General features: G+C 37.8%; 1 protein-coding gene across 3 annotated transcripts in view; it reads right to left on the minus strand.

The window, feature by feature from the left end:
* Positions 1-26,309, minus strand: part of RBKS (ribokinase) — a 69,822-nt gene that overhangs the window by 26,795 nt on the left and 16,718 nt on the right. For all 3 annotated transcript variants that reach the window (XM_040612040.1, XM_040612042.1, XM_040612041.1), the window contains 5 exons: positions 23,750-23,882; positions 18,889-18,952; positions 16,035-16,097; positions 8,934-9,098; positions 4,085-4,176 (listed from right to left, as the gene is read on the minus strand). In XM_040612040.1, coding sequence (XP_040467974.1) covers positions 4,085-4,176; positions 8,934-9,098; positions 16,035-16,097; positions 18,889-18,952; positions 23,750-23,882 — 517 coding nt within the window. The remainder of the gene's footprint in view (positions 1-4,084; positions 4,177-8,933; positions 9,099-16,034; positions 16,098-18,888; positions 18,953-23,749; positions 23,883-26,309) is intronic.

The raw sequence follows: 26,309 nt of genomic DNA on the forward strand, positions 1-26,309 counted from the left end.
ATGGGGAAAAAAATGGTAAGTATTCCAAAGCTCATCTTGTATAAGGTTGTCTCTTTTTCAACATTTATAGACAACTGAAAAGAACAACGATTGGTTTTCACTAAGATGACATTGGATACATTTATTTTTCGTTAGAAGAATTAAGGGAATGGAGAACTAGCACATTCCTGCAGAAACCTCAGGGATTAGGCTGTGCTACATCTGGGAATTAACAAACTAGTCTCAACAAGTTTGATCTTTCTGGGAAAAGATAAAACTGAACTACAGGCTAAGCAAAGAAAGAACTGATAACCTTGCAAGATTTGTTCTGAGTTTTTTTGTTCATGAACCACATAAAAAGAAAGTAATGCCAGACATTAAAAAAAATATTATTGCAACAAGCAAAAGTGAAAAGAACAGCTTGTGAAAAGCCTTCTAGACAAACTACTGGTAGATAATTCACTGATAGTATAATTTTGTTTGCTTCTCTCTAGCACATAAATCCATAAGAACAAGCTGTGCTGTTATACCAGATACTGCATGTGATTTCATTAAATCCTAAAGCATGTAATGAAGAATGGATATAAAGTGTGATGTTCTATTTGATACTTGCATGTTTGGGACCCGACATCTCATGGCTGTCTGAAACTATTGCTGACATTTTTAAACTTTTATTCTGTGACAAAGACACTGCAGATCAAAACTCCTGACTGTCATGGCAGTAAATAACAGAAACTTCTGACTCAGTAATAATTCAACTAACCACAAGAACTACACTCTTTTTCTCATCTTTTAACAATACAAACACTTCCCATAGTGTATCTGATGTCTTAAGCTAAATGGCTGGTATTCTGTTCTACAGCTAACATAATCTTCTGTCACAAACATATCACTCACATAATCCTCAAAAACCATAGGATTTTATCATTTAAAGGCATTTCTTGGTGAACAAGAATGATAAAGACATTTTGGTAAAACTGTGTGATAAATACTTGTAAATTTGAATCACTAAGAAAGCCAAACCAAGCAATAAAAAAAAAATTTAAAAAATAATCAGTGTAGATTTAATCTTGTCTTAGCATATACGTCTGTGTTAAGAAGAATGTTTTAGAAGAAGTTCAACTGGATAGCTCTACATAGTTCATCTTTAAACCCAAGACAATTTATTAACTATCTAAAAGACTTAGGAAAGATAAAGCAGAAATACTTTTTTTTTTTTTTTCTCCTTTCTAGTAGTACCTAAACATCCCAAATGAAAAATAAAAGATCCCAAAAGGGGTAAGTCTGGAATGTAAATAGGATTTTGGCTAGAAGGAAGTTATTCGAGACGTAGAAATACCAAGGAGTACAGGCAATGGAGATGGAACAGAACATCTCAGGAAGGCAGTTTTAAGCAGCACATTCAATAACTTTGGCCATAGAGAATAATAATAATAATGACCCATAAAATAAAAGTGGCCACAGTGGATCGGTCCATCTTATCCAGTTGCTTTTTTCTGAATGACTGCTAGTAGATACTGCAGGAAATAAAATATTAAAAAAAAAGCATAAAATGATCTTTTCCCAGTATATATTCTGGATCATCAAGTCTTAGGTACTTCCTGATTTAAGAAGATGAAAGAAATGCAGATGTAGTAGGCTGAATGGACGAAGTTTAAAAAAATCAGAATTATCTTTAAGATTTGTAGAATTAACTTATTGCTTTTAAGTGCCATAAAGAGATGTGACTGGTAACCTTTATTTGGGTATGTAAACATTTATCTCTATACCACACTTCTCAAGTGCATACATTACAGGGATCTGAAATTAAAGAAAGTCATTGAAAGAAAACAGAAAACAGATGGCATATGAATATATAACAATTACTAAAAAAACAACTTTCAAACTTGTGACATAAGAAAAACAAATGTTGCATTCTTCCTCTTTTTCTCAGCAAAAAGAAAGGAACAATGGCAACAGTAATCCCTTAAAGTCAATTCAATAATAAATCAGACACACAGGGAGGATGAAATCAAACTTAATTGATTATTACAGTCGTGCTAACGTAATTGATTTCATTGCAAAATATGAAAAGGTTATTGTTAAAAGCAAAGGTACTTATGTGCCATTCTTGTCAGAATACACTTGTAAGAGTGCCACACTTGGATCTGTGCTCCCATGATGTGGCTGGCAGGATTCTTCCATAGGTCTACCATTTCCATTAATTCAGAAGAGAGAAGCTTCTTCAACAGTAGAGAGCGTATTCATGTGCCTGATTGCACGCAGTGATCCCAGCTATCTTCAAATGGTAATTACTTTTTAAAAGAAAATACCAGAAAAGAATGCAAACTGTACCCCCAGCTCTGCGGAAAGGTAGATGAGTGAGCAGGGATCTATTATAATTATACACCTTTATTTCTTGTTCTCCAAATAGAAGTAATTTTCTTTTCTCCATGTGGTGGTAATAATAATACATCCTGGCTCCAGCAAGCCAAGCTTCTCAAAGAATGTCCCTTTCAAGACTGTCCTCTAGCAATAAAGTATAACAAAGGGAAAACTTTAACATGTGTGTTGCAAAGAGCAATGAGAGAAAAGTCAGGAACAGACAAGTAATGAAAAACAAAGTTTTGTTTTTAACATATGGGGGATAAGTTTTTGCGGGGGGGGGGGGGAGAAGTAACTAGTGACATTATGAAAAAAGCAAACAACAAATGACATTTACTAAATTGGTGGGAGAATATGGGTGTTCTCAGCCCAAAATTGTGCTGTTGCACTGTTCAGCCAGTCCAGGGGCACAGTCCCGGCACAAGTGCTTTCTGAAAGCGTGAAGAAAACACCATATAGGTTTTGTGCACATCCCCTGAACAAGAATAAATACTTTGCCTTAGCATTCTCTTCATCACAAATAATAGAGTTCTGATATCTGCTGGACAGTGTCTGAGCCACAAATGTTACCACCGCCAGCTACACTGGAAACTTTGCCTTCTGGAGGCCTGAGCAGCCACGGCACCTCCCACCTGGCTATTTTGCTAATTCCTGAATGCTCTGGAGTATCTGAACTTGGCAGACTCATAGTGAAACATCCCAGAATAAAATTCAGATGTCCATTTGGATTACTTTGACCATCCCTTAAAAGCCAGAAGTCTTGTGAACTAAGAACTTCTGATACAGTTTGTGATGGCTTTTAACAGAAACTTCAAAAAAGGGCAATTGTGTCTTGAAGAACTTACTCTAACTGACATTGTCATCAGACAAAAAATCCTGTAAGCAGGGACATGCTTTTCTCTTAGCTCTTGCCCCACCTCTTTATCCAAAGGTATCATTTTCATTGCAGAAACCATGTCTGTTGGAGATAACTTTAACTATGATCAAGGCACGGCTTCTATCCACTAGGTTACTTCTCCCACATTCCTGTTTATATAAAGAGAGGGTGAGGGAAAGGAACACAACATGCATAATGCTAATAAATAGGAAATTTAAATGAAGGCCTTATGAGATGCGCTTAATTTGTCTCTTGTGACAAAAATAATTTCCTTTGGGAGAAACAACGCACTTGAATTAGAAAGGAGAGGGAAAGGAGGGGAAAGGGGGGGAAAAAAAAAAAGGAAAACATACAGTTGAAAGGCCAAAGAAACAGATTCACTGAAAACAGATCTGACAGGAAGAGGCATATGAAGCTACTATTTACCATCAAGTGCAGCATGTGTGCATCACCTCCTGGCAAGCGAATTTAAAACTGTCAGAACACTATGGCTAGCGCATTCCTGCTAATCATATCAAGGGACTGCAGAACAGGGACAAGGATCTATTTCAGTATTTACCACTGAGTGATAACATTTTGAAAGTATCCTTTTATGGATTTATTTTACTCATTTACTCGTAAGGACGGCTGGACACAACTTTCTCACTACAAACAATTAATTTCATTTTGAGTGCAATCTAAAGGTGTTTTAGAATACTCCTCTTTGCTCATTAGGTCAGGGATCAAACTTGTCACCTCCAAAAGTCCTGTGTAAGAGAAGCATGCCTCAGTTTCCCCATTCCCTATGCTGAATTTCTGAGAAGAGAAACCCTCTGAAACGTTACTGTTTAAGACTCCTTCTTTAACATGACATAAGACCATTACCTCAGTTTCATTGCAGCAGAAGATATCAGAATGAGTATAAAATTGCGGATCTAGGTCAGCAAGGGCTGGAGCTGGATTAAATAAAGTCTTTACTGAAACAAAAGAAGAAGAAAAATAAAGTCTAAATCTCTGGTGTTTTAGATTTATAAACCATCATCTGAAACACCATTGTGGTTAATTCACAGCTCCCAATTTTCTTATTAACACACAAGTGGCTCTCAGTTTCTGTGTCCTTGTTTTATAGAACTACTAGAGTTTTGTTTATTAAAGGTCCTTTCTAATTCATGTGCAGGCACCTGTCATGATGGGAACATGACAGAAGAGTAACAGAAAAAATAACCAAGAAATTATTAAATTATTTAAAATAAGGGAAAAAGCCTTAGAGAGTAATGCAATTTGTTTTCAGTGTTGTTATCTGCGTTCTGCACATGAAGAAACAGGGGTATGGAGTAATGAAGGGCAAGTCCAGACAAAGAGTTAAACGTGCTTCTGAATGTGTTACCTAACTTGTTCAAACTGCCACATTATAAAACTATTGTGTAGACAAGGCACTGTATATTTTTAATATGCTATCTGGCAAAGCTAGACCTAAGCTTAACACGTGGTAGAATATGTTAGTTAACCTAACTTTAAACTGTAGCCTAAGGCCCTGTGTAACAGCAGAAAAGGTTTGTCATGAGGACAGTGACTTACTCACTGTTAACACAGGAAGTCTGCAGACTTAGTTTCTCACTTTGCCAATTTTATGATTAATACTCCTGTGTCTTAACCACAAGGCCATCATTTTTATAAAAAGGACACTCTCTTACTTTAGAAATATTCCTTATAGTAAGTGATCAAATCTTCCAACTTGAATGCCTAAATTTTTGGTTTTAAATACTTACTTAGAACCTAAGCTACAGCACCTAATATTCAGACACCCTGAACACTTCTGAATCCCAGCTAATTCCCTAAAAGAGAAAGATGCATAGAGACTTCTGAAATCTGGGTAGCGAGAACCTGAGAAGATGACCTTTTTGATTAACACTCTGAAAGTTTTAGTCTTTGAGTGTAGAACTTTATCATGCCTCTCTACCTGCCTCATAAAAAAAGAGTATTAAAGCAACAAAGACATTTACCCAGAAGTCCGAAAATGCCAGGATTAGGATTTCCAATGAAATCTTAATTTGACTCCCTCATATTATTACAATACAGTATGTTTTATAATAAACTCTTTAATTATACGATTGCATACCACTGAAAAACAGCACGTGATCACATAATTAAAGACTACAACATAATACATATGCAGAAAGGAGACAAATTAAAGTTTCACAGGGAACCTTAACTCTTGCATTTCCTATTTTCTGAACTGCAACCCTAATAAAGTTTATTTAAACACAAATCTTTAAGGTATACCTTCTTAGGTAAAACAAACAAACAGCACATCTTGGAAAACAAACTCTGTCATGTGGTATCATACCAAAATACACATGGGTCTGGAGCAGCACTGGAAGTGTTCCAACTTGGGTTTTAAGTAATACAGAGTCATTGTGAACAAGGTGTAATACATTACTATTAGTTTGCTCCCATATTTAGTATCTGCTGAGCGGGAGGGGGTGATCACATCATACCTCTTTACACCCCCTCTCAACGCTTTCTTTTTCCCACCTCCAGTACCCACAGCCTACTCCCCGACTCTACCTCCGTATTCCAGTCTCTCTATTCAACAAATCCTGTTCTCTTCTCCAGTTTTGTTCTCCTTTCAGTTTCTCTCTTCCTTCCTCCTCTACCACCCCCAAAAATCAAGCAAATCCCTCCTAAACTTCCCTTGTCTGAAACCTGCTCTCCGTCCCCACCATTCCCATCCAAGCTTTGCCTCTTTGTATTTGCATCCAGCAAGCTCCTGCTCTGCACCTCCTGGGCCTACAAGAGATCTTTAACAGTATAAAAGAAGTTGCCTAAAACCAGATTCAGGAATTACACTGAAAGTCATGCTGCCCAAATGGACAACAGCCTGTGTGGACAGACTCCCAGGGAAGCTAGCTGTGAAGCTCTAATGATTTCCTCAAGTCCATGTGAAAGGTAGTTATTTTCCAAAGGCAGATAATACAGTAAACATCAGGTAGATGTCCATAATGTTGTAAAGGCTTATTTTTAAAAGAAAGCTCCCTTGCTACCAAGTCTTAAGCAAATTTTAAGGTAGCCAGTATTCATATTTAAAAGGGGGTAGGGTGGGGGATATTTTCCTTTGACTGATTTCTGCAGCCACTACGCTTTGGCAGAAATTACAAAGAGTTTATCCACAGACAAACAGCTGATATGAAAAATTGCAGCCCAAGATTAAAAAGTTGAAGCACCTGAAAAATAGATCCTTTACTTGCAAGCGACATGGAATCTTAATAACTGAGGCAGCTCCCAGCCCATTCTTCACTACAATATTAACAGGTTGGACATTATTAGCCATCTTTTACAGGGTTTGTCATTACAAAAGCCCTAAAACCGCTTTACAGACTTTGATACACAATAACATTTTGCCCATCAGTGAAGTGGTCCCCCTCTTGGAAGCAGCAGCAGCTTTACCACACGTGGCCACTAAAACTCCTAGAATTTCCCAGTCAGATTTCCACTACAATTTATACCCACTTCATGTAATTATTTACAAACCTCCCTCCCTTCTCTCCCTCCCTCCTTCCTTCTCTCCAAGACTGTCACAAGATCTTTAATAATCAGTGCCACAATGACAGAATGTCAGAATATAATAAGTCCCTTTCCAGCTTACAGATCCAGGTGGTGTTCACTGAACAGAAGCAAAGGGTTCTTGCCTGTGTGTCCACATTCTTTTGCCGCCTTATCATTTATTTCTTTAAGAATGAAGAAAAACAAGCAAAAACCCCCTTGAAACAGAGGTTTGAGGCATCTGGATATGCATCTGTTTTAAACAAAAATAGTCTAGTGCACATCCTAACATGCACTACTGCATTATACATGAGGGTATTGCAGGCTAAAAGAAAGGAAATCGCATTCACCAATTTACAGTTGGCTAAGGATAGATTTTTACAGTGCTACAAACTCAGCTGTTTACTTAGATTTGAATGCACATGACATTTGAACATGTGTAGCCTGCTGCTTTAAAGCAGAAGCAACCAAAGCTTTCCTGATACGGGAGCAGCCCAATGATAGCAGACTGACAGCACAGAACTACAGCTGGCCCACAGTTACCTACTATTTTTCCTTGATACATAGTGCTGTCTACAGTTGCTAAATGCTTGCATGTCTGTTCCACGCATCAGGTTTGGATTTTTTTTTAATTGCCTTTAAAATATCCTGTCTTTTCTTCTGTCACAGGCTGGCATCTTGTCATATGAGGGTGACAAAAGTGTGACACCTCTTAACAAAACTATGCATGGAGTTAGAAGCAGACAAAATAAGTCATGGATATTGACTCATGACTCAACTATCGTCCATTAACCACAAGGTTAAGAATGCTTTTATCTGTTTTTGCAAAACATAACAAAAAAATACAGTAAACTCTGTTGGACATACACACACACACACACACATTTTAAGCATTCCAGGTGCTACTCTTTTCTAAAGTTTTTAGTTTTTACTAGGTTTGCATGAACCCACTTTTGGCATTTGAAACAGAAGTAACAATAATTCTTCCCCATGTGCAGTTCTCTTTCTAGAGTTTATTGCTATAACCACCACAATTTAAAAGCCACTCTTTCCCAGCCTCACGTCTAACACAGATGCTTAAATCAGCTCAAAATGCACGAACATGATGGATTAAGTGCTGCTACATCTGACATCTTCACTAGTGTGTGAAGACTAGTGATCACAACAGTTGCACAGCAGATCTCGGCGCAGAAGGATGACTGAAGAATCAACAAACCCAGCGTGTTTTGATCTACTGGAGCAAGCCTGGGCCCAGCCACAAGGAACCAGTTAGTTCTGATCCCAGTTCCATCCCTGAACTGTTGCATGATTGGCCATACTATGAGCTATTCCTTCACAGTCTTATCTTCTGGATAGGTGGTGTGAACAACATATTTTTAATCTCATATAGATGCCTCACTTGCATAATTATTTAGTTAGTATTCAAATACTGTGGTAACTGTGCTTGAGTAACTGAAAGCATTACAGGCACTTAAACAACAAAAACCATCATGTCGGTAGTGAAACCCCATCCTGTTCAAGCAAAATGTCAGCTTTTATCTATGTATACGCTGCACCGAAGGAACAATGGGCTACATTTAAAAGTACAGCACAGTAACAATTTACGAATAATTTCTCAGACCATGACTGTCTATTCAATGGCAGCATGCCAAGTCACACTCGAAGAGTTTTGGTTAAGAAGACAAAGCATTTTCTTTTACTTTAAGGATGTTAACTTCTACATAGAAAACCACAGCCATACCTACTGCTACGCTGGGAGAATAAGGGCATAAGTCTGTTTTTGAGGTCATTTCATTCACTTTATTGTGTGTGGAACTTCACTGACTTGCATTCATTATGCTTGTTCTGCTCAAAAATAATACCAGAGTCAGGCCCATAGCTCCTGACCTAACAGCATTATACTGTATTTAGTCACAGCATGAAAATAGGACAAAAGGCAGCACCAGACATATACGGGGAGATTATAAGGGTATGGGTTGATTTGCCATTCAAGGTAAACACTGCAAAATTTTAAAACTGAATCCAGTTTTCATTAGCGTAGCATGAATTTATTGGCTATTGTTTCATTTCTAAATAAAACTAGTATGACAGACACCAGAATAGACCACAGGATCTTTATTTAGAAAGCATGATAAAGAATATTTTTCATGCAACAGAAATGAGAGAAACAGAATGGCTTATGTTAAATTACCTCCACTGGCATGTGCCATTTTCAGAGCTTCAAGAGAAACAGCAGGGGTTATTTCTAGCTGGCAAACAACCACTCTGGCTTTCTGGATGACATCCGAAGCTCTTTTCAGGTCTTCAAAATTTAAAAGCAGGTTGGCTCCTGGGACTATGGCAATGACATTCTGTCCTAAAGAGAACATATTGTGTTTTTTACATTAACTTTTGCAATAAAGTATGTAAAACAATTCCTTGCTTTTCTACAATACATTTCAGATGAGCATTTCAATTTGATTTCCAAAAAAAACCCCACTAAAAATGTATGCATTGCTGACATTTTCAAATACCCACAGATTTCAGATGATAATCAAAAAGACGGATGGACTAATGAATGCTACACTGCACAACAAATGCATTATATATTTATTTGGGAAAAGTCATGTATGGGCTTTCCCCAGCCTTATTTTGGTGGTTTCTGTGAGCTTTAGAGAAGCATTATAGTAGTCACAGTGGAGATGGGGGATACAGGCTAAGGGTAATATTTGCATTTTCCTAAAATATTCTGGTGACACTTGGAAGAGAAAAGCATCATTGTGATTACTGTGTTCATATGCCAAAAATGCCATAATAATTTTAATTTTCCCATCAGCTGGGAACAGAGAATATTTCACAGAGCCATGAAAACTATGCATATTCTTTAGATTTCACAGAAGCAGGCTTGCTCTATTTCCCTGCTACACTTCACGTTAGGGTCCCTAACCATCGTGAAAAACAGAATCAGCTTGTCACCAAAACCCATAAAGGTAATGCTTGTGTCTAAGGAAAGCTCTACCAGAAGTAAGTGAAGAAGGTGGGTGACATACTCGTCTTCCCTTAAAGCTGGCCAGTAGAATGGTCTAAGCAAAGCTGTATGTGTGGAAGCACAGCAGTATCTCAAAGTATCTCACATCTAAGATCCTTTTCATTCTCACAGTTTGTTTTACAGGTGAGAAGGTTCATTTACGTAGGTTCCAAGTATTCTTTTGTTTTAATTCAGACATATAAGTTACTTTCTTTTACTGTAGTTTCTTTCTTTCCTTCTTTCTTTTTTAATCTATGTTACAACACCTCGAGACCTTCAGGCATGGGTGCCTTCAAATTAAAATTTATTATTAATCACTCAGGTATTAAATTCAATAAGTCAGTTGTTCCTTGATTTACAGGCTCAGCCCGCCCCCGCTGAAGATTTCTTTAAGGACTGCCAATCATTAAAGGCTACCAATTCTGTAATGAACTGAATTACTCTGTAAATAAATATTTATGTTTTTAAATACATTATTTTTGTTGAATGCGACTTCAAAGTCCTTTGAATAAGAAACGTGCAAAGCTTGTCTCCCTAAATATGTTCTGAAAAGAAAGCAGGACAATGGAAAGAATAATATAGTGATCTCAGAGGGAGGGGCACAAGCTTTCCAAAGCAATTCCGCTGTCAATGGTTTGGTACAGAACAGCTGCATATGAAAAGCAAAACCTCAGCATTTAAAGCCAACGCCCTGCTTTTCAACAGACAATGAGGGGCATCTCGGATTAAAAAAAAAAAAAATAAAAAAAGAGAGAAAAAACCTTCTGCAACAAGTAAACGCTATCAAAGATATCTGAGTCCTGCTGAGGAAACATTCAAAGGCAAATTGCACGTATTTTGCCAGGTGTATATTTTGAAAGCTTATGGGGTGCAGCAGTGCAAACAGTAAAAGGCAGGGAATCAGTGGAACAAAAATTTATTTCACTTCTGCCTGGATTCTGTGCTACCTAGAATCTCAGACTCTATCCACATGTCTTGCTGCGTTATCTTGCTAAACTATTTAGCTGTACTGACATGTATATTATTATTAGACTTCAGAGCTAATGGCCCAAGGCGATAAGGAAGACTGTTTGCTTAAATCCATATGTGCAAATTCAAGGTAGACCATGTTGCACTGGATCACAGTCAGGAGCTTTTCTTTATAACTACAAAAGGTCAGAGACTTAAAGTCTGCTTTCACACCTGCCAGGGAAATGCAGTACCTACTGTGGTGTACAGTCTGGATGGGCTTAACCCAAGCTGGAGAGAGAAAGCCATCTATACCTCACTAACGGAATGACAGCAGTCACCGCAAACTCACACCAGCACGCAGGAAAGCAGAACCCAGACCCATGCACTCCCAATCAACACCAGCATTTTGTATAAACAGCAACCACTTTGTTGAAAGCAATTATTTCTTGCCAGGGAAATCAGATGGGAAATAAGCACCAGGGACAACAGAGTTAAAGACAGATGGCAAAGAGGGGTGGGATTCATCTTGTCCAACACTGACTAATTTTTAAAAGTTTTTTAAAAAATCCTACGTTCTAGAAAATTTGAAGAAAACTCATTTCTAAAAAAGACTTTTCTAGGTTCCTTCAACAAGGAGGAGACATGAGTATTTTGAGAGTTTTTTTAATCTTACATATCTTAGATACCTGTTTGAGGGGGAGATAAACTAGTCTGGAAATGCCTATGTATCTCTGTTAACTCTAGGTGAAGCCTTAAGTCATTCACGTAACTTTGAAACAGCTCAAGTAAGGTAAAACGCTACCCACACTGAGAATGAGAAAAATACACTTACTGCATTACCAATCGTTCTAACATAACTTCACTTAGGTTAAAAATTCTCAGTTTTGATGGGAGCATCAAATTTTAAGTTTTGCAGACATCAGCTAGTATATTAAGGGCCACATTCAGAGTTGCTATAAACTAGAACAGCGAAACGAAGCTGATAAACTTGTGCAAGTTTACCAGATGGGGATTGGATCCAATCAATACTTAAAAACAGTGTGAATGTTGCATATATAAATACTGTCCTCAGTTGGACTTCTAGACCTGCTGCTGTCACTTCTTAGAAAGATGGGCAAGTCAAGCTAGATTTTTTTTTACAAGTGCCATTTTATACATGCCAGCAGATGAGAAGTGTCAGTGGAAAACTCAAAGGCAAACCAGTAAACACCACAGTGCAATAATGATCACTTTTTTAAATGGGATGATGAACCTAAAAGCATCAGTAGTGCTTAGAACTCACCAAAATCTCAAAACAATGCAATTATACCAATAGCTGCAGAGCTTCTGCAAATAATTCATAGGGAAAAAAAAGATATTTGTGACCAGAAAAGAACGATATAAGAAAAACATTTGCTGCCAAATCACACAGTTCATGAATATGAGGGCAAATTCTGGGTGTGTCATGGTATCATAATTTCTATGCAATCACCTGGTAGAAGCATAATCTTGTACATAAACCATTCAAGTTTGTGATGAAAGCCAATACACAGAAATCCTATAAAAATCCAGGTGACTTTTCTTCATAACCCTGAAGGTTCAAAACACAGATTTTCTCTTTGGAAAGTGTAATTCAAACAAGCTGGTACGTATTCTCAGTTTGCCTTGTTTATTTAGCCTTATCTAAACATATATTTTGAACGTTTTTTTTATACTAGTAGCACTTTGGTATTGAAAGTACACTTACTTACAAAATAACACCTATTCACTGTTCATGAATGATTAATAATTATCATAAAGTCAGCACAATGCTTATCTTAAGTGAGGGTTATCTAGCAGTGTTCTGTGCAGGTAAGCTTTGTCTTAACTTCCAATAACTAAGAGCATTTTAATCATGACCTGCCAACCTCTGTTGTCCCTCCACTGCATTTTTGCAATGAACATGGAAATTGTCACACTGGTTCAAACTACTTGGTCCAGTGAGGCCAGCTTAATGGCACCATCAACAACCACTACCAGATATGGACAAAACTGCAATAAAATTCACAGGTAATCATGTAAAAAATAATCCTTATGAATTTCCCCCCCCCCCCCCCCCCCCCCCCATCTGTATGCAAAAGTGCAATACACATCATGACTTCATGACTTTATGGAATTCTTACCATTCAATTGCATGATGTTAGCAGGTGTGCTAAGTGACAGAGCTAGGGGAAAGAAGGCAGGCTGAAAGGAGAAACAAAAACTGGGTTCAAAGTGGTGCGGTGCACCTCAAAGAAAGCATGTTAAGAAAAGCAGCTGGATGTACCAGCATTTCTCCTTACAAGAGGAAGTACAGATTCAAAGCGTACAGGGTTCTGGTAAACTGAAGCTTGTGTTTAGTCAAAGCCTATACAAAGAGGTGGTTGCATAAAAGAGAACAACTAAAAGGAACTTGGAAGTTCCAGAAAAATTTCAGCACAGGCTTCTGAGACCAGCTCAGAAGGAACCTTTGCAACAAATCTGGGCTGCATGTTTTCCAATGCAGCACTATAAACTTGTTGAACATCACTCCACCATTTTGCATTAAAGCAGGGATTTAACCTCTCTATCTTTTATTGAAACTATACTGTATTGTCTCAGAATATAATGCAACTTTAAGAATGTCAAATGTGCCTAATAATTTTCAAATTTTTGGTGCTTTGCCAATTATAATGATGGGTGAGTTATAGCTGTGCAATTCAGTAACCAGTAAAAATCTTCCCAGAAATTCAGCAGTGCCAGCTAGACAGACACAGGTAACATCAGGGAAAGTTTACTTCAGAGCCTCCTCTGACTCTGCTTTCTACAGCTTTCTTTTCCTCTGCTTTCACTCATCCATCATAGCCTGTTCCTTCGACTTGAGTATCTCTCCTGCTTCTGCCTGTGATTTTACTCAGTTGATATTTTTCCCAGGTACTGGTAGTTGCATTTGGTAAGACAAAGTGCAGGTTACCTATGTGACAATACAGCAAGTAAAACTTGGCGATTTAGAGAGACGATACCTATGTTTTTCACTTGTCCCTCATTGTCTTAACACAATACACCATCACCACCCCCAGTTTCAAATGCTTCCCTTTTAGGTATAATTTGAACTAGCAGAAACTACTTTACATCAGTGCATTGAATGCTGTGGTGTTTCAGCTATGCCAGCACAACTACTGTGGTAAAACATGCATGTGCAGACAAGCCTTTCAAAAAGTGCTGTAAAACCTGTTTAGGTCAAATCAGCCAGGTTTCTACAGGAAAAAAAAAAGTGTCTCTTGCAACAGCAAAGCACATAAGTACTGCTATTTTATTGCAATTTACTCAATTCAGGCACCAGATGGTTTTAGAAAGAAGTAACAACCCGAACCATTACCAATTCTGTGCATCTGTTTGCTTTATAGCATAGTTCTGACCAGGTTTACTCTTCTACTAGATTTTAAATGAAATCTGAGGCCAGCAGTAACTTAATTTACGATTTTTCCGTTTCTGAAAGAAACAAACTACATGACTTTATGCATTATTCATCTCATTACGTGAATCACAAGACTATCGGAGACCCTTCACATTGACACTAACATATAAGATAGCCCACTGTGAACCTCATCGCACTGAATCGGTTTCCCTTTTCTTTTCCTGGTGCTTAAAAAGGTTTAGATCTACAAGATGGTTTTGTTCCTTATCCTTCAGAAAAATTCATGGTGTTATAATTTTAATAGTTCAACCTCTGTTCATTCAAGTTTAGACCATGTTTATCTTAGCCAGCCATGCACATGAACTGGGAAGCAATAAGACTGCTTCTTACCCAACCCTTCTGGACAGCACACCTAGTGCAAGACATGGTTACATGTACAAAACAGTGAGCCCTGGGAGCGTGCTACTAGATTCTTACTGTGTCTCTTATTTACACTGGCCAGAGTAGTGACTGCATGTGGCCTAAGAAAGAACTTCATCAGAGTTGCTGTGGTAATTTACCTGCTGATCCAAACCAAGAGAAGGAGGTGGAAGTAAGAGGCCGGTATCCAGTTTATTCAATGCATTAGAGCTACCTTATTTCTGAATTAGAGCTGTCATGCAAGGCTTTGATTAATCTTACTTAGGGAAAATTAAACTCACATCTCCAACTAATTTGCCTAATTTTCCTGAATGTTCCTGTGTAGACTTGCTTTTAGTCACAGCCCCTTCCCAGGTTTGTTCCTGGAGTGAATAGTCATGTTTCCTTTCCCATTTTGAGCTGTAGCCCATGTACTACCATCAGGTTACATAGGAGCTTGTCAAGTTGATGTGTCAGCTAAGCTGTGGTAACTGTTCAAATGAAGGCTCTTAGCTGTGCCAAAAGTGAACTAAACCAATCACACTTAATTTGCTATGTTTGCAAAAACATTATTGGTCCTGAGCTCTAAATTTTGATCCAGACACACATGTTTCTCCTAAGAGCTCTCAATAAGTTGCTTGAGGAAAAGATAAACAGAAGGTTTTCAGAGGATAATTTAGCAATCTTGAAGAATATGAAAGCAAGCCAAACCTCTTTTTCTTCTTCTGCAATATGAAAGCAAAGGCATAGGCTAAGGAAAATTAACACAGGAAAACTAAACAGGCCATTTCACTGTGTATTCATCACTGCAGATGCAACTTGGGATCAAGAATTGTGGTAATATTACAAGATCAACATAAATATTTCCACTTATACTAAGGACAATTTATTTTCCTGATTCAGAGCATAATGACTCAATGCGCTGAGGAGGCAAACTCTTTCCTCACAGGACAAGAGGAAATGGCCTCAAGTTGCATCAGGGGAGGTTTAAATTGGATATTAGAAAAAATTTCTCCACTGAAAGGATTCTCAAGCATTGGAACAGGCTGCCCAGGGAAGCAGTTGAGTCACCATCCCTGGAGGTGTTTAAAAGACATGCAGATGTGGCACTTAGGGACACAGTTTAGTGGTGGACTTGGCAGTGCTGGGTTAAGAGTTGGACTCAATGATCTTAAAGATCTTTTCCAACATAATTATATGATTCTATAGTAAAAGTGCTACGTAAGTTGTAGTGGAAAAGGAGAGCTTTAACTTTCTGCTACACTGTGCACTGGTCATTGTAAAACTAGATAGATCAGCTGGCTGATTGAATTATGGGTATTGCACTGCTAATCTAAGCATCTGATTCTGCTGCTTTTAGTCACCTCATCCTACAATGTTGCCTGTAATAAAAAAGGAAGTGCAATGAAGTGTGAATAAGATCATGAAAAAAATGAAAGATATAGAAAAAATAATTCCACAATTAACAGTGACATGGCAAAGGTTTCTTTTATGGCTGTAGATGCAGAACAAAAAGGACAATTCAGAGTAGAAATATGTACCTTCACTGTCGACAATTATTGAAGCAGCTCCAGTAGCAGCATCTGTAGTCTGACCTACAAATGCTAAGAAAGGGAAAAGTTACAGCATGCATTACTTCAATACATTACTTTCAACCAATAGCATGTGATGCAGTTTAATTGAATTAAATCTAAAATGAACCCATAACCTCCAGCAATTTAAAAATGCTAATTACTCTTTCATGTGCAACAATGCCAGAGAAGCTAACAACAACAAAAAGTGTTAATTTACACCCACAAAACAGAAATGCGAGTCCAACATTCTTTAATTTGGCTACATCTCTGCTTTAGAGAAAGCATGTTATTTATGCAGCCTTCTCAGGCACTCTACTCCTACATGGAAGCATTTCTTTTATCCAATGAAGCAACAGAGTCAACACTGGAGAAAACGAAAATATTAAAACAACACAGCATTTAATACTGCAGATCGTGCTATGAAGGCAGTGGTGAGGCTGTATGTTTCCTCTTTGGATTATTATTCAGATAAATTAACTAGAAATGAGGCTGGCAGTGCTGTCTATTATAAAGATTGTTCCATATATACTACTATAAGAACCTGCTTTCAGCTGTCAGCAAATTTGTCAAATATTAACCAGTGGTCCGAAACTTTCTATGACAGGTGGGTTTTTGTAGGTAGAACCGTAGTAGAAAACTGCCAGAAAAGTTAAGTTTGGTTTCCACCACCCCCGCGCCCCGAACTGTATTGGAGAAAAATCTACTACTTTGAGACAAATTGTGGTGACCTTTTGTTTAAGAGGCTCTGGTGTTCTAACATTTTAGAACACGGACTTGATGTTGGGCAAAAGTTGGCTTCTTTCTGAAGACGTGCCTTTTGTGGCCAATATCTGCTCAAATCTGAACAAGACTGAAAAAACAAATAACATCATGCTCATTCAGTTTTGCTAAAGTATTGCGGGTACTCGCCCTGGAGGTACCAGTATCTAGTTCTGAGTTACAACAGTCACAGCAGAACTTTCCTTGCAATTATAACTTCATCGTGAGCTCGCTCTAGACACTGGAATTGAAAGCAGGGAACTTGTGTCTTCTGTGCTCTCAGTGCTCTTCCTGCAGAAAATAAGCAGCATGAGCTGCAAGCTGCACAGTTCAAATGTGGGACAGAGAGTAACATATCATTAAAGGTCTAAATGGTCGGAACAGCACTGGCAGCTCATACGTTGTGGACAACAGGAAGACTGGGAAAGGGGAAAATTATGAAACAGATTGGAATTTGAAAGAAAAGGGGTAAGGTGATATGTTAGGAAATAGAAGAGCAACGTAAACAAAGACATATGACAAGGATCCAGGAAATGGAAGCTGGCAGAACTGGCATTATGGCAAGAATTTTCACCCATTACCCAGTATCCTTATGTATAACAACAGGAATAGGCTAGACAAAGATTAAACTGAAATGAAAAGCCAGGGTCTGAAATAAGACTGTCCTAAGCAAAAAAGGTCTGTGCACGCTGAATCACCCTTGTCTTCAAATCCTCTAATGCAAGCTGGGATCCTGGACCAGCCCCACGAGCAGTACAACCTATCCTTCTCCAGGGCTGACCAGTGTAGAGGGGTGACAATCTAACACCCTTCTGACATAATTTTAACTCAGTCCACAGAAACTGATACCTTGGACCTAAAGCTTCCAACCCTTCAATTGATGTATCTAGTTATCAGTGAAGTGCACTATGATGGAATTTCTGAAATTTTTCTCCTACACTTTTCTTTTGCTGCTATAAAGATATTTAAAAATATATGTTTAACATTACAAGATCAATCATTTAAATCTGAAAACATGAGTTTTAAGGTTCCTTGTGGAATATACATTTTCACTAAGTGCTATGCATTATAATAGTTTTATTTACATGATCAAAGACTTTATTCATAAGGTAGGCATACTTTGGAGAGATTTAGAACTGTACACTAACAGACACTGTTTTTATAGTATCCTTGCTTGGTTTCTTGCCTAAGTTGGAAGATATGCAATGAATAAACCTGTATATACATTTGTGAAATATTTAGATGCTATACTGATAAGCATAATAAAAGCCCACAAAATACTGATAGCTCTGTCTTTAAAGCAGAATTTGAATAATGCAGTAAATGAAGCTCGTGGCTGCACATTAAACAGAAAAGATAAACAGAATACTGAATTGGCACTTAATGATTGCATCTGTCCATCCTTGTCCACCCTGAAGAAGACCAGAGTAATGTAAATAAAAATGTGATCATGTAGTTAAGTAGCACACAACAACACATTTACACAAGAGAGAATTAGGGTTGCAGAGGTGCAAAGATACTAGGATATTGTGAATGCTTAATTTTCCCTTTTCCTGAAAGCCTTTTAACATTGATTTTTGTGTGTGTGTGTTAACAAATATCAGCTGCAGTCTCTAAAATGACTGCACCTGTCATTTCACAAAACAGAGGTGAAATAGACTGTGTTGACAAATGCTTTTCCACTGTACCCCTCCCTTCCCAACATGAAATTGAGATTGAATAATCAGACTGGATTTTTCAATTTCTAACCGGGCATTACCACCACTAATGCCAGCCTAAAGAATTGCATAACAGCAAGTTATCTTCACGTGCCTTGCGCTGATGTAATCCTCTGAGATTTAGAGGTAATAAATTACATTTTATTTTTAGTGTTACAGCTGATTTCAGAAGTCCCCACATTCTCACCCATATTCATTCAGTTCTGCCAGCTATGTTAAAACAACTATTCATAGTTTTGAATGATAAAACACATCCAATGAGGCAATAAAATAAGAAACCCTCCACTACCAGTCTTTAAAGCCTAAAAATGAAACAAAAGGGTTTTTTTAAAGTATAATTTTACCTGTAGAAATACCATTCTTCTTCAAGTTTTCAACATAATCATTGCCAAAGGAATCCTTCCCAACCTACACAAAAGATAAAAGGATAGGTTTTCTTGACAGAAAGGTGAGAGGGCAGATGGATTATCTTTAGACAACAGAACGCTCTAATCCAATTTGAATACAACACTTTGTGTTGCAGCACTTTCCCTTATTAATAAACAAATAATAGTAAAATGTATTAATAACATTAATAAACAACAGGAATAGTGTTCTGCAGTTTTCTCCTCCTTTATTACAAAACTCCCCCTTACACCCATGTTGCTATATTCAAGTTTCATCCTCCTACAACCACTGTGTTCCCTTGACACTGAAACCTGCTGGGGATTGTAAAATCTGGACATATACTGAATTATTCAGCTTTGAATTAAAAGCACTTAGCAACTCCGGTGTCCATCTTAATTGCCATTCCTATTTTGTATTTTCTATCTCAAGTTCCCTTGGTGGAAAAATATCAAACTGTAGTTATGGAGTAGAAAGTGACAACAAACATGCCATTGCTGGTTTCTATAATTCTCAGTACTAAATGTACTGTTTACAAATTCAACATTTTTTGTTTGCTTTATACAGCAACAGCAGATCAAGTTGAGTTAGGGAGTCAAGCTATGCTCTTGTTTTTCTAACAGCAAGTTAAAGAGCTTGTAATTTCAGCTCCACTAATCCTTTTACCTGAACAGAATTCTGCTTGCTGTTTATTCAGATTAATAAAAATTCCTTTTTGTTACATTACACAGAAATGTATATATGGAGAAAAAAATGGTATAACATGCTTAATGTCAAAATAGCATTTAAAATATATTTATAAAGCCAACATGGCTTTGAATTCACCTCTTTTAGCCTACGTTTTGAGCATGCATAGTGTGTGCTTCCACTTCCAAGAGTAAATTGTGTGTATCAGAAGTATCAAAGACTGACCAATGCTACTGGAAATATCTTTGCAAGGGAAAAAAAAAATAAATCTTTCAGATTGGAAGCCAAATCAAGATCCTGGTCACGGTCTAGACAATGAAGGAATTACATGAGGAGTCCTAATGATCCATCTTCTCATAAAACAGCACTAAATGGCTAACGGTGTATTTGAGTTACCAGAAGCACAAAGCAGCTGCCTCTATTGCCTGCTGTTAGAAATTGGTCTACTTATGAGCTCAGTCCTTTAGAAACCTCAGAGAAGACCCAAGTACTAACTAGTGATCACAAGGATCAAACCTTGTGTTTCAGAATTCTAAACTTTAAAGTGCAATGGGTGGATGATCCTTCCCACCACATATTCTATTGCACAACCATGTTTTGAAACATACTTTCATTTCCTACAGCCTCTATAAAGGATTTTTCTAAGGCATTATTAGGGATGGTCCCAGTCTTACTGAAGTAGGACAGCAATTTAGGTCAAAACAGTCTAACCAGATGGAACATTCCTCTGGTACATGCAAAAAAACCCCACAACACCATTTACTTTGGTCACCATCTTATTCATTGTTTGCATATTAGAATATTTCTGTATCTCTGACTACTCCCAGTTTGCCAGACAGGGCAGGTTGTCAGAAGCTGCATCTTCCTACTGCTTTAGGCTGGATCACTGCAGCCATCTGCAATTTAAAAGTGAGTCTGCTCACCTCTGCAGCCTAACAGCTGTACTAATGGAATGCATTCTACCTGATGGTATCACTTTCTCCCTCCCTTGCTGCTAATAAAGTTTCTACAACAAATCTCAGGATTTGCTCAGTTATTTCAGCAACAAAATATTTCATAACCATTTTCCAAAAGCTCAACTGAAACTTCCTTCCTTCAGCTCTGGGTCCTACACAACTGACAGACAGCCATCCCTTATTGTTCAACTGTCATAACAACTGAAATCAGCTGTAGTACTTTTGCTCACAGCAAGACATCTCAGTGCTGGAGGGAAGCCCTTGGAGGGGACTCCATGGAGGCCCTTTTCCTCTGGAAACTTTTTTCCATGTTACTTCATCTGCATCCAACCCAGTTAATCCTAGTGCATTCAAAAGGCTTATCTTTCCATTCAGGCTTTACCCGCAAGGAGGACAGAATATTTGACATCAGGCTCGTTCTAGATTAAAGGCATATTTACTGACCATGTCAAATTATATAACATTTTTTTAAGTATTTTCTGCTTTTGCACAGACTGTGCTAGATGGACTATCATGTAAACAGAAAAATAAATGCCTTAGCCTGCTGACCACAGATCATTGTATGTGCTGAAATAGCATTTCTTCTTTATTCAGTTCTTAACAACAGCAGCCACTTGTACAAGCATTATGGTCACACAGTTTGTATATTGGAATGAGTGGAATTATGTGAGCATTTTTCAATTGGAGTTTTCCCTGCTTACTGTCATGTTTTGCATGTGGAGCTAGGGGAGCTAGCTGGCATGATAGCAGCTAAAATTCTAGCAGCTTAGAGAATCAAACTCATCTGTACCTGAAATAGAACAAAAACATGTAACTCTTGACAATTGTTTAATCTATTCAATTGTTTAATCTATTCTATATGCATTTTTTTTGAGTGTTTACTTTTTTTCTTCATAAGGTAATGAAACAGGTATTAAAGATAACTATATGACAGTAATACAAAAGGAAAAACAATTGAATATATCCATCATATTGTGGGATGCATCATGATATAGCTATGTTCTCACAATGAAGTGAGGATTCAGGCTTACAGCACTTAAACATAAATTTGGCTTAGAAATCATCTAAAGAGAAAAGAGTACATAGCATGGTAATACATCACTTCCTAGTTCTAAGTAGGAATCAAATGCAGCTGAGGATTAAGTAAAATGTAGTATATGCAGTTATCAGGCTAGTGACATCATCTCCAGTGAGGATCACTCCAAATAGTTCCTCAGAAGTAAAGCAGGACTTTTTTCAGCACATACAACCTCCAAAAACCCAAACAAACAAAAAAACAGCTTTGAAGAGTTTGGGCTCTCGAGACCACTGCAATTTTCAGTAGTGCAACAGGGTTCTTGTATGAACACCAGCAATTAATTTAACCGCTTATATCCTTTAGTTCCCTGACAGTAATCCTGTACCTTTCTCTGAACAGCTGTCTTTCTCGTCTTTTTGAAGTGGCAACTATTCCATCAATATATTGTTTTACTGTACTGAGCAAATTAAGGAGGGGAGTTTAAGACTACTACTGTGATACATATTGATAACCCAGAGTAACAGCAGCCACTTGCAGAGACATCCAAGCACACAGCAGAACAGTTTGAACTTCCACTAATCAAACTCAGTACTTCAATTTTACACTAAAATCCACAGCATTCTATGGCATCTCTAGTCATAGCTGTAAGTCATCCTAAAACTCCCCCTCTCAAATCCTCACCAGATAGTCACCGTCTCTCCTTTGTATTTTACAGCTCTGAGGTATGAAGAACACCTTGTCACTTGATCTGTCTACCCCTATTCTTATTAAGGATATCCTCTATCTATATTATATTTTATATAAGAGGATGCCACACTTCAGCAGAATGTCCCTCTTCTGGAAAGTAATTTGAAATTATAGAAATTGCTAAATTTTATTAGGAAAGTAAATGTTTCCAGAAACATGTATGCACTGAGCAAAGGCTAGACCATTAAGAAATAAAACAAAATTCACACTTTGAGTGAAAAAAACCCAACTTTAATATTTAGCAGGAAATGTTAGCAGGGAATTCGTTGCCAGTTCATCTTGTACTTGAATCTGATCGTTCTTGAATGCAAAGATGATCAAATATACACACTATTACAGAAGCACAAACATTATCAATATAAAAAAAATACCACACTGTAGAAGAACTAGTGATAATGATCCACAGCAATGCTTGCAGGTGTAATTTAGATCTATAGTTACCATTCTTTACCTTAATATTGGATTGGAGAACCAGAGAGAAAGGCTTCCTTGAGATGTTTTCAGTACTTCTAAAAAAATCCCTGACAATGATCCAACAAATTTAGCATTCTCCCTAGCTATGGCAATAACAAAGTATGTCCAGTGAATTTGAAGTTTCACCTACAGTTAGCACAGGATAGACAATAAGGCTATGGAGAGAGAAAATCTGATCTTAACCTTAGTAATTATCCCTCAAAACTTGTAATGTTTAATGACAAAAATAAAAAAAAGGCATTGTAAGTACATAGCACCTGCCAAGCTGAATCAGGCTGATGGTCTGTGAGCCAGTCTTTAGAAATGCTGTGTATCAGATGTTTCAGAAAAGTGGGCAAAAAAATCCCATAGCATGCAAAAGTGCTAGAATTTGGAAGCAAACATCTCATCCTGATCTCAAGTAATGAGATAATGATTTAACCCTTGAAGCACAAAGTTTTACATTATTTCCCAAATTTGTTACTGGCTTGTCATTGTCTTGACTTTCAATCAGCTACAAAGTAAATTTCAGAGTGATGACAATGCCTGGCACCTGAATGTCATCAACGAAGCCCTGATCATTGTAACAGTGGGGAACATAAAGAGGGAGGGCTAATCAAGATTACTTGAATTTTGACCATCTCAATTTCTCTCCAATTTTTTTTCCATGGTACCTCAATCTAAGTTTTGCAGTCCTTCTTTACATGCAGTTTCTGCCAAACCTCTAGCCAACTAGTCTTTGATTCTGGCAGTGTTCTTAAAACAGCTTCCTCCATACTTAAATTTTCAGCAGAGATAAGGAAAAGGGACCTAGAGGAGGATTAAAAAATAAAAACAAAAAGAAACAAGTCAAAAAACCAAAAACAAAACTAAAAACTTTTCTGTAAGTCACCTAAAGGTTTACTGGAATATGCATGATCATTTAGTTCAGCTGTAATCCAAGAGCAAGTCAGTGCTTACCTTGCAGATCAGCGAGGTCTTGGCCCCAAGTCGAGCAGACTGGACACATTGGTTGGCTCCTTTCCCACCAAAACCAACAAAAAACTTATGTCCAAGGACAGTTTCTCCAGCTCTTGGCAATCGCGTAGTAAGGCTATTCCAATTTCAAGTAATATTTACATACATTAGTGACTGAAAATAATAAGAATCTTCAAAATAAGAATTACATTCTTATAATCCTAAATAGTCCAACAGCCAGCCAGTAAGACCAAAAAAAGACTCGAAAGATCTTTTAGGGTGTCTATTCCACATCCCACCCGTTTAAGTTTATTCCTTATATGCCAGTCAAGCTTCTTGTTTATTACTCAAGAGAGGGACTGCATTTCTTTTGTTCATGTTTCATGTTTCTACAGGAAAAGAAGCACTTGATCCCTGACTTAGATTCCCCAGTGCTAACTCAATACAGATAAATAATAAATCTATAGGTCTCACTGCTCATGTTGTTTTACTTTAACATTCAGCTCAAGTTTACATATTGTTAATTTAATTTCATTACATCTAATTATACCTTCTTGAACCACCCTAAGTAATTTTTCACTTTGTTAGTGTTCACACCCCTCAAAATTGTAGATTGTTATCAAGACCTTCCTCCCCCTTGCTGTCACTCAGGTGCACTGTAAGTAATTAACTTTTTTCTTTTTAAAGTTTTTCTCTTACAAATCAAGCTTTACAATTTCTCAGCATTTTGTTGTTTCTTGAACACAGTCCAATTATATCTACATCCTTCTGGGGGTGGGTGCCCAGAACCAGATGCACTAATACAAGCAGAGACTCATCAGGAGTGTATCTGGTTTCATTTCCATTTTGGAAAAAACAAAACAAAACTGCAACTTTGTTAACCCTACCAGATGCTTTGCTATCTCCTGAAAAAGTTGAAGGGAAGAAAAGACACCACTGAGATGGTGTGGATGAATTTCTCCAAATGCAAAAGGCTAATCTTACTTTTCCACTTCTAATAAAATATGTAATTCAAAGTTGTGTTTACAACACTCAGAGTACCAAAATTTCTGTCTCCTCAAGCCATACATTCCAGACACAAAGATTAAAAATGTAATCCCTTCCATCTCTTATGCTACAAATGAGTTCACAACACGTACGGAGGGAAGGCCTCCTACGATGTACTAGCAACCTGTTCAGTCAATGACAGTTAGCTCAGCCAGCTTTCCAAAAGCCTACAGGAAAGAAAGGGAGCGTGGGGAAGGGGAGTCTGAAAGAATGCAGAGGAATCTGCCCTAATGAGGAAGAGATTAACTTCAGCTCTGTTTGTCAATTCATAACATTATTTTACCAAGAAATCTTACAGAAACTTCAAAATTGCCATCCCTCCAATTCAGAAAACAGGTGACATGCTTCTGCATCAGCAAATCCCTACAGAGTGCTTTTTGAAAAGCATACGAAGGATACGTGTATTGCTTTCTGAGTTTATGCTGCAACTTCTGGAGCAAGTTGGTGTTTGCAAAATCTTATGGAATTAATGACAAAGCACAGCCCAATTTACTGAAAATACTCAGGAAAAAGCAAACTTTTTTTCCTCCTGATTTTCAATTCTAGCACCCATCAGTCCAAAGTTTTAGCATCATTAGGATATAAAGAAAACCTAAAATTAAACTAGCAAAGCCAAACAAGTCCTGAACTCCCAGAAATGAAGATTTTTGCTTTGAAGGAGTTGCTGCAGGTCTGTGCTTCATTGGTAGTTACAGTTGCCAGACAGCTGCAGGTACGGATGCAGACGCTAAGTAAGGATGCTCACTAACAGAGCACCCTGGATTTTAGTGTGAGGGTATGGTACCCAGCCAGCAGGTTAATTTTGTGTGGGTGACACAGAGAAATGCCAGAAGGCTCACACATACCGCTAATGGCACTCATTTTGTTTCCAGAAAGGCAGAACCAGAAACATTCTGTTGGGAAATGTTTAAACCATTTTAAATAAAAATGCAACAGCTTTTTAGAATTATACTTATAGTACCTTACATATATATAGAAAGGGTTGCTAAGTTAAAACTGCCCACAGCAGCATCTGGCACGTTGTTTACAACAGTGAGTAACTGTAAGATTTCAGGGAACAAGGTGTAATGACTGTAGATAAATGTTTATTGATGGTAACATCTATAATTTATCGCTATTTTCACCATGGGATACCAAAGTAGGGATGGTAGTGGATCAGAGAATGAAGGTCACAAAACTTGGCTGAGAAAGCTCATGTTCAGCCACTGCCAGGGTACTGCATGCACACTTCTAAAATTATGTGCCATTCAGTAGAGTTGTACCATGTAGAGGAATGAAGCTGGGTTAATTAGCATTGATAATATACTGCTGGCTTCAGGGGTGAGGGGTGGGGTTGGCCTATGTAGATAAAGTGCAGCTGTGGCTGGTTCTGTTAAGGGGTTGGGCAGCTAGTGAAGAAGGAGCAGCCAAGGAAGGGAGAGAGGAAGAAACAAGAGAAGAGGGAGTGTGCCCTGGATGAGATGAAACTAGGAGAAGGCAGCAGAGGGACTGGCATTGATGAGTGTGCTGATACGTG

The sequence above is a fragment of the Falco naumanni genome, chromosome 12 (assembly GCF_017639655.2).
Source record: "Falco naumanni isolate bFalNau1 chromosome 12, bFalNau1.pat, whole genome shotgun sequence".
In the NCBI taxonomy this organism is placed as follows: domain Eukaryota; kingdom Metazoa; phylum Chordata; class Aves; order Falconiformes; family Falconidae; genus Falco; species Falco naumanni.